The sequence below is a fragment of the Mercurialis annua genome, linkage group LG1-X, assembly GCF_937616625.2.
Source record: "Mercurialis annua linkage group LG1-X, ddMerAnnu1.2, whole genome shotgun sequence".
NCBI lineage: Eukaryota > Viridiplantae > Streptophyta > Magnoliopsida > Malpighiales > Euphorbiaceae > Mercurialis > Mercurialis annua.
In genome coordinates, this window is record NC_065570.1 from 46,312,666 (window position 1) to 46,325,811 (window position 13,146).

General features: G+C 33.8%; 1 protein-coding gene across 1 annotated transcript; it reads left to right on the top strand.

The window, feature by feature from the left end:
• The first annotated feature begins 494 nt into the window (after positions 1-494).
• On the top strand, positions 495-4,077 carry LOC126680087 (putative receptor-like protein kinase At3g47110). The gene is made up of 2 exons (XM_050375138.2): positions 495-3,200; positions 3,465-4,077. The coding sequence occupies exons 1-2, from the start codon at positions 521-523 to the stop codon at positions 3,806-3,808; spliced, it is 3,024 nt and encodes a 1,007-aa protein (XP_050231095.1). The 5' UTR covers positions 495-520; the 3' UTR covers positions 3,809-4,077.
• The last annotated feature ends 9,069 nt before the right edge of the window (positions 4,078-13,146 follow it).

Genomic DNA, 13,146 nt, shown 5'->3' on the forward strand with positions numbered 1-13,146 from the left:
ATACTACAAAAATAATACTCAAAAGTAATTAATAAATAAAAAAGATTATTTAGGTATTTTTACTTTATTTTTTAATATCTTAATCAGTAACTATTTGAATTTTTAATTTAATTAATGTTGTATAAAATTTATTAAACTCTTAGAAACGTTATGATGAAATTTTAAAATTACTTCTATAAAGCCATCAAATTAGAAGAAGTATTAGAACAATATCTATAGAATGTTCACAATTTCATTTAATTAACTAAAATGATTATGAACTGGAAAAATAAAAGTATGGACATGGAGTCAAGTTTTTTTGTAAACTTTTTCCGCAACTAAAAATCAATTAACATGGTATGAAGATAAATTAAAGGGACTAAATTGTCTTCAAATGAAAATAAAATTCAAATTTCAATTTTCAATGTAAAGACCAAGTTAGGAGGATCTTGCACTCCATGCATAAGCATATTTTTGGGCTATAAATAAAGCATATAATTCACTTGTAATAACTCATACCACCAAACAGCAATTCAAGAAAATGAGTTATATTCTCTCCCATTTAATACACATCTTATTATTAGCTACCCTACTTCTTGTATCTTTCGAACCCAAATGTTCCTTGTTGGTCAAGACTGCTGCCCTAAGCCTTGACACAGACAAGGAAGCCTTGCTGGCACTCAAATCTCAGATTAGCTTGGAACCACCCTCTAATTTATTTTCTTCATGGAACCCTAATAACTCGTCGCCTTGCAATTGGACAGGAGTTGTCTGCAACAGACTCGCCGACAGAGTTGTTGGTGTCGATCTGTCTAGCGCAGACCTTTTTGGGTCGGTTAGTCCTTATATTGGCAATCTCTCATTCCTTGAGACACTGAAGCTTCAGAATAATCAACTTACTGGTGCAATTCCTGATGAAATTTGCAATCTTTTTCGGTTGAGAGTGATGAATATGAGCTTCAATAGCTTGCAAGGTTCGATCTCGTCCAACATAAGCAAGCTTTCGGAGCTCAGAATACTCGACTTGTCAATGAATAAGATTACAGGAAAAATTCCTGAAAAACTCACAACTCTTTCCAATCTCCAAATTCTCAACTTGGGGCGAAATGTTCTTTCAGGTCCAATTCCACCATCCATAGCAAATCTTTCAGCACTAGAAGATTTGATTTTAGGCACTAATACTCTTAGTGGCGGTATTCCAAGTGATTTAAGCAGACTCCGTTATCTCAAAGTCCTCGATCTCACCATAAACAATCTCACTGGTGCAGTTCCGTCAACCATCTATAACATGTCCTCACTGGTTGATATTGCCCTAGCTTCTAACGTATTATGGGGTAAAATTCCTAGTGATGTTGGGGTTACACTTCCAAATCTTTTAGTTTTCAATTTGTGCTTCAATAAGTTCACTGGTACAATTCCTAGTTCTTTGCATAATCTCACCAACATAAAAGTCATTCGGATGGCATCTAATCTTCTTGAAGGAACCGTCCCTCCAGGTTTAGGAGATCTTCCATTTCTAGAGATGTACAATATCGGTTATAATAAAATTGTTAGTCCTGCTGGAGATAATAATGGCATTGACTACATCATCAATTCTTTAACCAATAGCACCCGCCTCAAGTTTCTTGCGTTCGACGGAAACTTTTTTCCCGGTATCATTCCGGATTCTGTCGGCAATCTTTCGAAGGATCTGTCGAAACTGTACATGGGACAAAATATGATTTCTGGTGGCATACCAACCTCAATTGGTAATCTTAATAGCTTAACTTTGTTAAACATAAGCTATAATTCGCTCAACGGTTCAATTCCAAATGAAATTGGCGAACTCAAGAACCTGCAAATGTTGAGTTTGGCTAGGAATCAACTTTCTGGCAGTATTCCAGATTCTCTTGGTAATCTTCAAAAGCTGAACCAAATGGATTTATCAAGAAATGAATTGGTGGGTGGAATATCAAATAATTTTGGGAATTTCCATAGCATGCTCTCCATGGATTTATCCTCCAATTATCTCAATGGAAGCATACCTAGAGAAATTCTCAATCTCCCAAGTTTGAGCAAGATCCTGAACCTGTCAAACAACTTGTTAACAGGAAATTTATTACAAGACATTGGTCTTCTGAAAGGTGTTGTCAGCATTGATGTCTCCAAAAATAAGTTGTCTGGTGAAATTCCAAGCTCAATCAAAAACTGTGAGAGCTTGGAGGAATTGTACATGGCCAGAAACTCATTTTCAGGTCCTATTCCTGCTTCCTTAGGGGAGATGAAAGGTCTAGAAATCGTCGACCTTTCGTACAATAATCTCTCTGGTTTCATTCCTCCAGATCTTGAAAAGCTGCAAGCCCTTCAGTTGTTGAATCTTTCCTTCAATGACCTGGAGGGATCAATTCCATGTGGTGAAACATTTAAAAACCTTTCAATAGTCCATTTACAAGGCAACAAAAAGATTTCGGCTTGTCTGAATCCTGGTAGTCGTAGACGTAAAAACAGCCGAGTTAAAATTTCTATCATCATTGTCGCTGCCGCAGCAACATTAGGGTTATGCATTTCTGTCGGCTACTTTCTCTTTATGAGGAGAAGAAAAGCGAAAATAGCTGTTGGATCTAATAACTTGATAAGCAAGCAACATCAAATTGTCTCGTATCATGAACTCCGGCGAGCAACTGATAACTTTAACCTTCAAAATTTGATTGGAACAGGCGGATTTGGATCAGTGTTCAAAGGGTTTCTTACAGATGGTTGTGCTGTTGCAGTTAAAGTTCTTGACATCAAACAGAAAGGATATTGGAAAAGCTTTGAAGCTGAGTGTGAAGCTTTAAGAAATGTCAGGCATCGAAATCTTGTTAAGTTGATCACATCCTGCTCGAGCATAGATTATAAAAATGAAGAATTCCTGGCTCTGGTTTATGAGTATTTAAGTAATGGGAGCTTGGAAGACTGGATAATGGGGAAGATGAGGAAAGAAAATGGAGACGGACTAAATTTTATAGAGAGACTGAATGTGATCATCGACGTTGCCGCTGTCATGGATTACCTGCACTATGACTGTGAACCGCCGGTGGTGCATTGTGATTTGAAGCCGAGCAATGTTCTTATAAATGAAGACATGACTACTAAGGTAGGCGATTTCGGGCTTGCTAGGTTTCTGATGGACAAACTTGGTGCTCAAGCTTCCATCAGCTCAACCCATGTTTTGAAAGGTTCCATAGGATACATTCCCCCAGGTAAACAATGTTCTTAATTACTATTTATTTTTAACAAATGAATTACCAATAACTATAATAAAATTAACAAATTTATTATCGAATTCGGTATTATATAATTTATTTATTCGATTGAATAAATTATATATTTTCTACTTCGACATATATAATTGACACAAATTATAAAATTTAATAGCAAACTGTCAATTTTTTTTTAATTAAGAATGTATTTTTGTTGTTGTTAAAAAAAAGTTAGATAATATCCATGATTAATAAATGATGCAGAGTATGGTCTAGGGGTGAAACCATCAACTGCTGGAGATGTATACAGCTTTGGAGTGATGATACTCGAGTTATTCACCGGCAAGAGCCCGACTAGTGATAGTTTTAAGGACGAACAAGATCTTGTTAGATGGGTGCAATCCTCCAATTTGATGCAAGTTCTAGACCCTCATCTCTTGCTACTTGAAATTCACCATGATTGTATGATCACAATTCTTGAAGTTGGATTATGTTGCACCGCAGATTCTCCTGATAGGCGCATCAGCATGAGAAATGCTCTCTCCAAGCTCAAAGGAGCTAGAGACACCCTTCTTAACTATGTTCATAAGCCAACTATTTCACCATGATTAAAATACAGTTTATTCATAGGCTCATAGTTTATGTTGTATGGAAATTAAACAATTTAACAATTTTACGTTTTAGAGTTTTATTTTTCATTTTAAGATTGCTTTTGAAACTCAAAAAAAATTATATTTGTAATCTATCCTTAAAAAATTATCTTTTTGTTGTTTTTATTTCAGTGTTTAGTAGGAATATCCATAAATATAGTATGCATGCACTCGATCTACTTAAGAAAAGTTCACCTAAGAAATAAAACATAAAATTTTCATTTCAATTTGTGTAATATTTAGTCCATAAGAGAGATGATCGTTAATCTGTATCTGCATTGCAATGTATTAAAATAAAAAAATATACAGCACATGATCCACCATGCATTCTTCCAATTATTCTTATTCTACGAAGGCCAAATCCACTTTATCATTTTCCCACTTGTTAACAGTGACGGCAACTGAACACACGTGTAGTAATTCATCTATTATACACTTTTCGTCCCACAAAGATAAGTCAAGTTTCTATTTTGGGCGTGACAAAATACAAGTCAAGTTTCTATTTTAGTTTAATTAGTTAAGTTGAAATGTCAATTTTATCCTTCATTAATTACAATCACTTATCTCATATTCTCTTAATTATCAATAATTGTCACATAATCCAATATAAAAATTAAGAACTAATTTAATTTTTTAAAATTTATATGTAATCTCAACAAACAATTGATGTTTTTAAAGTATCCTATTTAACAATTTAATTACATGTGATTTGAAGGCTATAAATCATGTAACCATATAATTACAGTAGTACAATATCCCTAATCATACATTTATCCCTATGTCTAAGATTGATTTTATTAATGTTAATTCGATTTGTTAATTTAAACCTAAGGGTGTCTATGTGAGATTGATTTTATTTATTTACCATATTAAATGCATGTACAACCGAATAATTACAAGTTAATTAATCCTAAAATGTCTAAGCTAATTTGATTGAATTAATTAGTCAAGTTAAACTAAATATTTACTAACCTAAAACTAATTATGAAAATATGTAAAAAATGGGTGATAAAATAAGGCTAAAAATTACAATATGCAAAAATAAAAATAAACGTAAGTCTAAAATTGATTTTAATGTTTGTTGTCAAATAATTTAATTAAAATACAAAATAAAGTCGGAATGTCTAAGTGAGGTTAATTTAAATTTAAATTACCGTCTTTAATGCCTATACAGCCAATAATTATATTTTCGAATTAAATCCTAATTGTTACTAATTGAATTAATTTTAATTAAAAATATTAAATTATCTAACTTAAACACTAACCTAAATTAATTACTTAAAATTAAAAATAAACATGCATCAGAATCTTCCATTATATCACAATTACACTTTTACAATTTACAAATAGAAATAAAAAAATTAGCAATATATATATATATATATATATATATATATATATATATATATATATATATATATATATATGGGTAAGTGTGAGTTGGGTCCGAGAGCCCAACCCACCTCACAAGAATACACTACAAGAAATACTGGAAATAGCAGCAAACAATTTTGCTGCCAATAGTGCTAAAATTGTTACTATTAACATATAACAACAAAAAAAATTATGGCATTTTACTGTTAATAAAACGTTGTCTTAGGTAATTGGTAACAAAATTTGCTGTAAAATGCTGCTATAACTTAACTAATGGCATCAACTTTCAAAATTAATGCTGCAAAATGTTTTTTAGCAGCAAAAAAAAAAATTAGCTGCAAAAGAATTTGTTGCCATATACAGAACTCCTTGTAGTGATACCTAATTGCCGGTATAGAGAAAAAAACGATAAATCACTATTTTGGTGTGTGGCGTGATTTTATATCATTATTTTGACATTATTCTTTTACATGGTAAAGTTACCATTTTTAACAATTATGCTTTATATTTTATTGAAACATTAACAACAATGATAATTTATTTTACAGTAGCAATGGAATGCATCCGTTTAAAATTATACTATCTCAATATTTAGAAATAAAACGACGATAAAAATATATTATGGCTATTTTATAGTTATTTTATAAAAAGTGACTGTTATAACTATTATATTGTGTTTTACTAAAACACATATTACTTATACATAATTAGTTGATAGTTTATTAAGTCATCAATAATTAAAGGCACGAACTTTCATTTTATTTCAAATCTATCACCAAAGTAAAATTCGGTGTATTTTATCTGACTAAAAATTTATAATCCTAGATACTCTAACTGAAAGATAATAAGATTTGATGCTGATTAATAATTTGGGTCTTTCATTAATGGTTTAGTGAAGAATTTAGTCAATAAAAATACACTTTAAATGGCAACTTTTAAAGGCCATGATTAAAATGAAACTTCGTTTAAAGTTCGTGATTTTTTTAAAAATTAACTCAATAAAAAATAACTTTATGGCAATATTTTATTTGAATATTTTCTATAATTAATTTATTCTTATTATTTTATCTATTTTACCGTTAGATGAAAATTATTTCATCTAACAGTGAAAAATGGATAAAATAATCTTTAATTTATTAAAATTAATAAAGTAACTATAGAATATGTATATACTAGTTGGCAGAATAATTTATCTTGACAAGAGTTGGGCATTTTTTAATTATGACCAATGCATTGAAATTTCAAACGTTGATAGAGGAGCTGTTATTCACAGACTATTATCGTGATATCAAAAATTCTTATTTTTTATGATGATAGAATTATTTGAGTGACAGCTTCTCTCGATACGTTGGTACTATTTGGGTGGTCCATTGGTGGTTAAAAAAACCCTTATCGATGATTGCTTTTGCAGATCTCGTCATTTAGTTTTGGAATGGCTCACTCGTACTTGTTGAGGATCATTCATATTCATATATTGATCGTATTGATATAATGAAGACTAACATTTGACAAAAAAAACCGGCAACGGCTGGATCTGGATGGTCGTGCTTGATGGGACAGACAAGAAGAAGCAAATAGAGGTGTTGGCAGCGACTGGATCTGGGCACGACGGAGAATGGCGGAAATAGGACGATGATCGGCAAAAATGGAGAACACTATTAGAAATATTGGTGGGAGTAATTGATTTTATATAAGTGAGAATGTGACAACCCCACATGCTTATGAGAGTGTTTAGGTTCAACCATAACCTAATAACTAGAATTAGTTAATAAGTGGTTGAACCTTTACACTTATAAACTCATTTATATTTGTTCTCCTAAGAAATGTGGGATTATCTTTAACACTCCCCCTCAAGTGCAACTGGGACTGAATATCCGGTTATCACTTGAAATTGACTCCTCCTGAAACTAAAATTTTTGATTTAACAAGCAGCAGCAACACCGGACCGGGCCGCTGGGAATGAACATCCAGACGGACAACCGGCAAATTAAGAATCCGGGCCAGACCCACTGAAATTTTGATTTAATACGCAGCTTCAACACCGGACCGGGCCGCTGGAACTGGACATCCAGACAGACAACCGGCAAATTAAGAATGCAGGCCAGACCCGCTCTGATATCATATTAAAAATATTGGTGGGAGAGTTCCAATATTTGATGTCTAAAGGTATGTTTTCTAAGCTTTGGAAATCCTTAGCTCCTCCAAGGATTAAATTCTTTATATGGACGGCATTGCATGGGAGAGTTCCGTCAAAAGAATTTTTGGTTATCCGTGGCATTGTGAGTGTGGAAAATGCAAGTTGTTGTTTTTGTAGTTCTTTAGAATCACAGGACCATCTTTTTATGCATTGTGTTTTTGCTCGCTTGGTCTGGAATGGTATTCTTTGCAAGATTGGAGTTTCATGGGTTATGCCAAATTCGTTGGATGATTTTTATCGTGTTTGACTAAACATTTTATCAAGGAATAGCTATGCTAAGCTATGGGAATTGCTGTGGATTATTATAGTCTGGGAGATTTGGAATTGCAGAAACAAAAGAATTTTTCAACAAAAGATAATGAAGGTGGATGATATTATCTTGAGTGGTTTTCATAAAGCGGTCTTTTATTTTGTTAGTTGTAATGCTAGTTTTTCTTACTTGGGTATGGACTTTTTTAGAAGTCCCGATTGTATCTTATTTTGATGATTTGCTTACTCTCTAAGTCATAGCCTTTAGTGTGCAATTAGTTTGCCTCTTCTTGTGCGAAAGCTTGGTGTAGTTTAGCGTTTTTTGCCACTTCTTTTGGCCTTTTATAAAATTTAAATTCATCAAAAAAAAATATTAGTGGGAGTAATTGATTTTATATAGGTGAGAATGTGACAACTCCACATGCTTATGAGAGGGTTTAGGTTCAACCATAATCTAATAAGTAGAACTAGTTAATAGGTGGTTGAACCTTTATACTTATAAACTCATTTATATTTGTTTTCAGAATGGACCGGTTGTTTCTCGTTAGAATAAATCGATTTCTTTGCTCCTTGTTTTGAGCAAAGATGTAAACTAAGTAAAAAATATAGAGGTGTTGCGTTTAGTGTTCTTGTTCGTGTGTATAGAGAATTGAAAGCCCGGGATGTTTTTTCTTGTGTTGTATTTTTTAAAAAATTACCCCCTAAATAATGTCCGTGATTCTTGTAGTTAAAAGCCAGGAGATTTATTTGTTGTAATAACCAATAACCAACAAAATCCTTTAAAATCTCTTGTTCATTTAAATTCAAACAAAGCTATATGGAAAATTTACAAAAGTATATAAAAACACTGCCTAATTTACAAACATGCTAACTAATCCAATTTCTTACGCGTGTATTAAAAAATATGAAATATTTACATTCATACTTAACCAATTATATATTGACAGTTCATGTTGGATATGGCTCATTTTAGACTTGTCCCACATTGTTTAGAAAAGGGACTTGTAATTGTTGAGCTATATACATATAGTGTAGAAATCCCACATTGCTTAGGAGTGGAGGGGTGAGGACTTCCTTAGCCTATAAAAGGAAGTCTCCTCTACCCATTGAAACTCATCCCACAACAAGCCTTATTAACTCCTAAGGCTTAGTTGGTTCTCTCTCTAGTTTGTATTCTGTTACAAACAATTAGTGGAGTATTTTGGGCAGTGCCCGAGGATGTAAGCCGGTCATTTCTGGCTGAACCTCGTTAAAAGGTTGGTGTTCTCTTTATTGTTTATTTATTAGCTAACGCTCAGGCTAGTTGGAGTTATATATTGTGAAGTTATTTATATCGTGTGAAATTCTGTCTAAGGAGTTTGGTACTTAAGTGGTCCGCCTGTGACCCACCATTCTTTCCTGGGAATTTTCCGGTATAATTATTTAGCACAATACGTGATTCGCTAGCGTAATCGATTGAGCTTCCGCAACAATTGGTATCAGAGCTAAGGTTCTATCCTTGGCATATCGGTTAGCTATTAAATAAAAGTTGGAGCAGAAATGTCTGGAAGCAAAAGTCTGTCCACATTGATAGCTTCTTCCTCGGGAAGAATGACAATGTCAAATGCAAGAATTGCGGTGGAGATTTTTGATGGTACAGGACATTTCGGCATGTGGCAAAGTGAGATTCTAGACGCTTTATTTCAGCAAGGTCTAGATGTCGCTATTGAAAAAGAGAAACCAACAGATGTTGATGAGAGAGAATGGAGTAGCATCAATCGTTTAGCATGTGGTACCATTCGGTCATGTCTTTCCAGAGAGCAGAAATATCCTTTCTCAAAGGAAACATCTGCAAGTAGTTTGTGGAAAGCATTGGAGGAGAAATTCTTGAAAAAGAACAGTCAGAATAAGCTTCACATGAAGAAAAGGCTGTTTCGGTTCACGTATCTCCCAGGTACTACTATGAATGAGCACATCACAAATTTCAACCAATTAGTAGCCGATTTGTTGAATTTGGATGTGACGTTTGATGATGAAGATTTGGCTTTGATGTTGTTGGGATCACTTCCTGAAGAGTTTGAGTTTCTTGAAACTACTCTACTTCATGGGAAGGTTGGTGTGTCTCTTAGCGAAGTTTGCGCTGCATTATATAGTTATGAATTGAGAAGAAAAGATAAGAAAGAAAACACTAGTAGTGCAGCAGAAGCTTTGATTGTTAGAGGCCGTTTGAAAAGCCAAACAATTGGGAAGGAAGGGAGATCAAAGTCCCGACCAGAGAAAGATGAATGTGCCTTTTGTCGAGAGAAAGGGCATTGGAAAAGGGATTGTCCCAAATTGAAGAATAAAGGCAAGACTGATAAAGAAAAAGCTGAGTTTGCTTCGAATGTAGCTGAGTGTGACGACGAAGATTCAGATCTTTCATTGGTTGTTGTGTCATCGGTAAATACTCCTATTGAATGGCTTCTAGATTCGGGTTGTTGTCATCATATGTGTCCCAATCGGGAATTGTTTGTTGACTTCAAAGAGCTAGAAGGTGGAGTTGTTTACACAGCAAGTGGCAATCCTTGTTTGACAAAAGGAATTGGTTCAATTCACTTAAGGAACCATGATGGGTCAATAAGGATTCTGGAAGATGTTCGCTATGTACCGAGTTTGACGAAAAAGCTCATTTCTGTAGGAGTCCTAGAATCAAAGGGCTTTGTTGTGACTGCAGTAAATGGAGTTATGAAGGTATTCTCGGGTGCACAGGTTGTCATGAAAGGAATTCGGAAGAACAATAACTTGTATTACTATCAGGGTAATGCAATTATTGGGTCGGCTATAGTTGCTTCTAGTGATGATAATGAGCTAGAAGAAATCAGTCTTTGGCATTGGCGTTTGGGGCATGATGGTGGAAAATTCTTGACGGTTCTTGCAACTCAAGGATTATTGGAGGGACTACGTCCCTGTAATTGGATATATGAAGAAGGATTTCCAAACAAGAATGATATTGGCTATAAGGCAAAGTTGGTAGCTAAAAGCTACATTTGGACGGAAGGAATTGAGGCTATCTCTCGAGTTGTTAAACATTCTTCCATTAGAAATTTGTTGGCCTTAGTAGCACATTTGAATATGGAACTAGTTCAGTTGGACGTAAAAACAGTGTTTTTACATGGATTCTTGGATGGGGAAATCAATTCGACTCAGCCAAATGGACTCAAGGTGGCTGGAGATGAAAATTGGATTCTACAGTATACTTTGAATACTGTGGATATTGGTCTAATATTTGGGCAGGACAAGAAAGATGGTCAATATGTAGTTGGGTACAATGATTCGGACTACGTTGATAAACGGCGATCGACTATGGGCTATGTGTTTACACTAGCAAAGGCGTCGTTTAGTTGGAAGTCTACCTTGCAGCCAATAGTTGCTTTGTCTACCATAGAGGTAGAGTACATGGCAAGTGCAGAAGCTGTTAAGGAAGCAATTTGGCTTCATGGGTTGTTTGGTGAATTGGAAATTGAAGAGAAGGACCAAGTTCATCATGCAAGGACGAAGCACATTGATGTTCGATATCATTTGGTGCCAGAGGTTATTGAAGAAGGTGGAGTCCTACTTCGGAAGATTTTGACCATGGAAACTCCTGCTCATATGATGACAAAGATTGTGAAAGCAGTCAAGTTCAAACATTGTTTGAATTTGATTAGTGTTCTCAATATTTGAGATTTGAATGTGGCCCGGCCCACGCGATGCGTGAGGGGGGATTGGTTGCTCTGCTCGGTCATGCTATGCGTGAGGGAGAGTGTTGAAGTGGGATTATCCCACATTGGTACTTGACTGCTACAGTTGAGAGTTGGCGCTTTTGAAGCGTAATTGAAGGTACTATTGAAGATAGTCCGAGATGGTAGAGAGAAAATTCGCCAAGGTGGAGATTTGTTGGATATGGCTCAATTTAGACTTGTCCCACATTGTTTAGAAAAGGGACTTGTAATTGTTGAGCTATATACATATAGTGTAGAAATCCCACATTGCTTAGGAGTGGAGGGGTGAGGACTTCCTTAGCCTATAAAAGGAAGTCTCCTCTACCCATTGAAACTCATCCCACAACAAGCCTTATTAACTCCTAAGGCTTAGTTGGTTCTCTCTCTAGTTTGTATTCTGTTACAAACAATTAGTGGAGTATTTTGGGCAGTGCCCGAGGATGTAAGCCGGTCATTTCTGGCTGAACCTCGTTAAAAGGTTGGTGTTCTCTTTATTGTTTATTTATTAGCTAACGCTCAGGCTAGTTGGAGTTATATATTGTGAAGTTATTTATATCGTGTGAAATTCTGTCTAAGGAGTTTGGTACTTAAGTGGTCCGCCTGTGACCCACCATTCTTTCCTGGGAATTTTCCGGTATAATTATTTAGCACAATACGTGATTCGCTAGCGTAATCGATTGAGCTTCCGCAACAGTTCACTCTTCAAAAAGAATAGAAAAAAATATAAAGACAAGTTGACGCTCGTCGGCATGTGTTAGTCTGCTTACATGCGCGTGTCAGCCTCACTCGTCCCTTACCCCACGCTAGTTTTGATTTTTCTTTTAGCATGATCATGTGGCTTTCATTTTTAATTTTAATCTTTCTTTAATTGGTCTGTTGACTTTTTGAAAGAGAAAAAGTTACTCTCTTCCACTCTAAGTTTAGTTAAAATACTTTTCATATTCCTCCCATATTTTTAATTTACTTTGTTTATTTTAATTTTCCACATATAAAATAGCATTTGTTTTATCAATTATTTTATTTATTTTAACAATATTTATTCAAAAAAAATTAAATTTATATTAATTGAAAACAATATCATTAAATATAATAATAATTGATGAATAAATATGATAATTTTTTTTATATATTTTAATTTTATAAATTATTGAAATCTTATTTTTTTTAAATAAAAAATTAAATTATATATATAATTTCTATTTGATGTGTATATATAATATTTTATAAAATTAATAAATATATGTTTAATAATCATTGATTTTTTTATAAAATATAAAATTTATATATGACTTATCAGTCATATATTATATATTTAAAAAGATGTATCTATCATATACAAATAATGTATCAATGATGTCTCCGTCAAAAACGTTTAACAAATATTTCAATCACATCTCATAAATTAATATCTATTTGAAAGAGAATGTATATAATTTACGCGTGTATTAAAAAATATGAAATGTTTACATTCATACCTAACCAGTTATATATTGACAGCTCAATCTTCAAAAAGAATAGAAAAAAATATAAAGACAAGCTGACGCTCATCAGCATGTGTCAGTCTGCTCACATGCGCGTGTCAGCCTCACTCATCCCTTACACCACGCTAGTTTTGATTTTTCTTTTAGCATGACCATGTAGCTTTCATTTTTAATTTCAATCTTTCTTTAATTGGTCTGTTGACTTTTTGAAAGAGAAAAAGTTACTCTCTTCCACTCTAAGTTTAGTTAAAATACTTTTCATATTCCTCCCATATT

Excerpts from the sequence above, each read along its gene's own strand:
- LOC126680087 (XM_050375138.2), top strand. The coding sequence starts at position 521 with ATGAGTTATATTCTCTCCCATTTAATACACATCTTATTATTAGCTACC. Across the intron at positions 3,201-3,464 it reads CATAGGATACATTCCCCCAG|AGTATGGTCTAGGGGTGAAA; the intron begins GTAAACAATGTT and ends TAAATGATGCAG.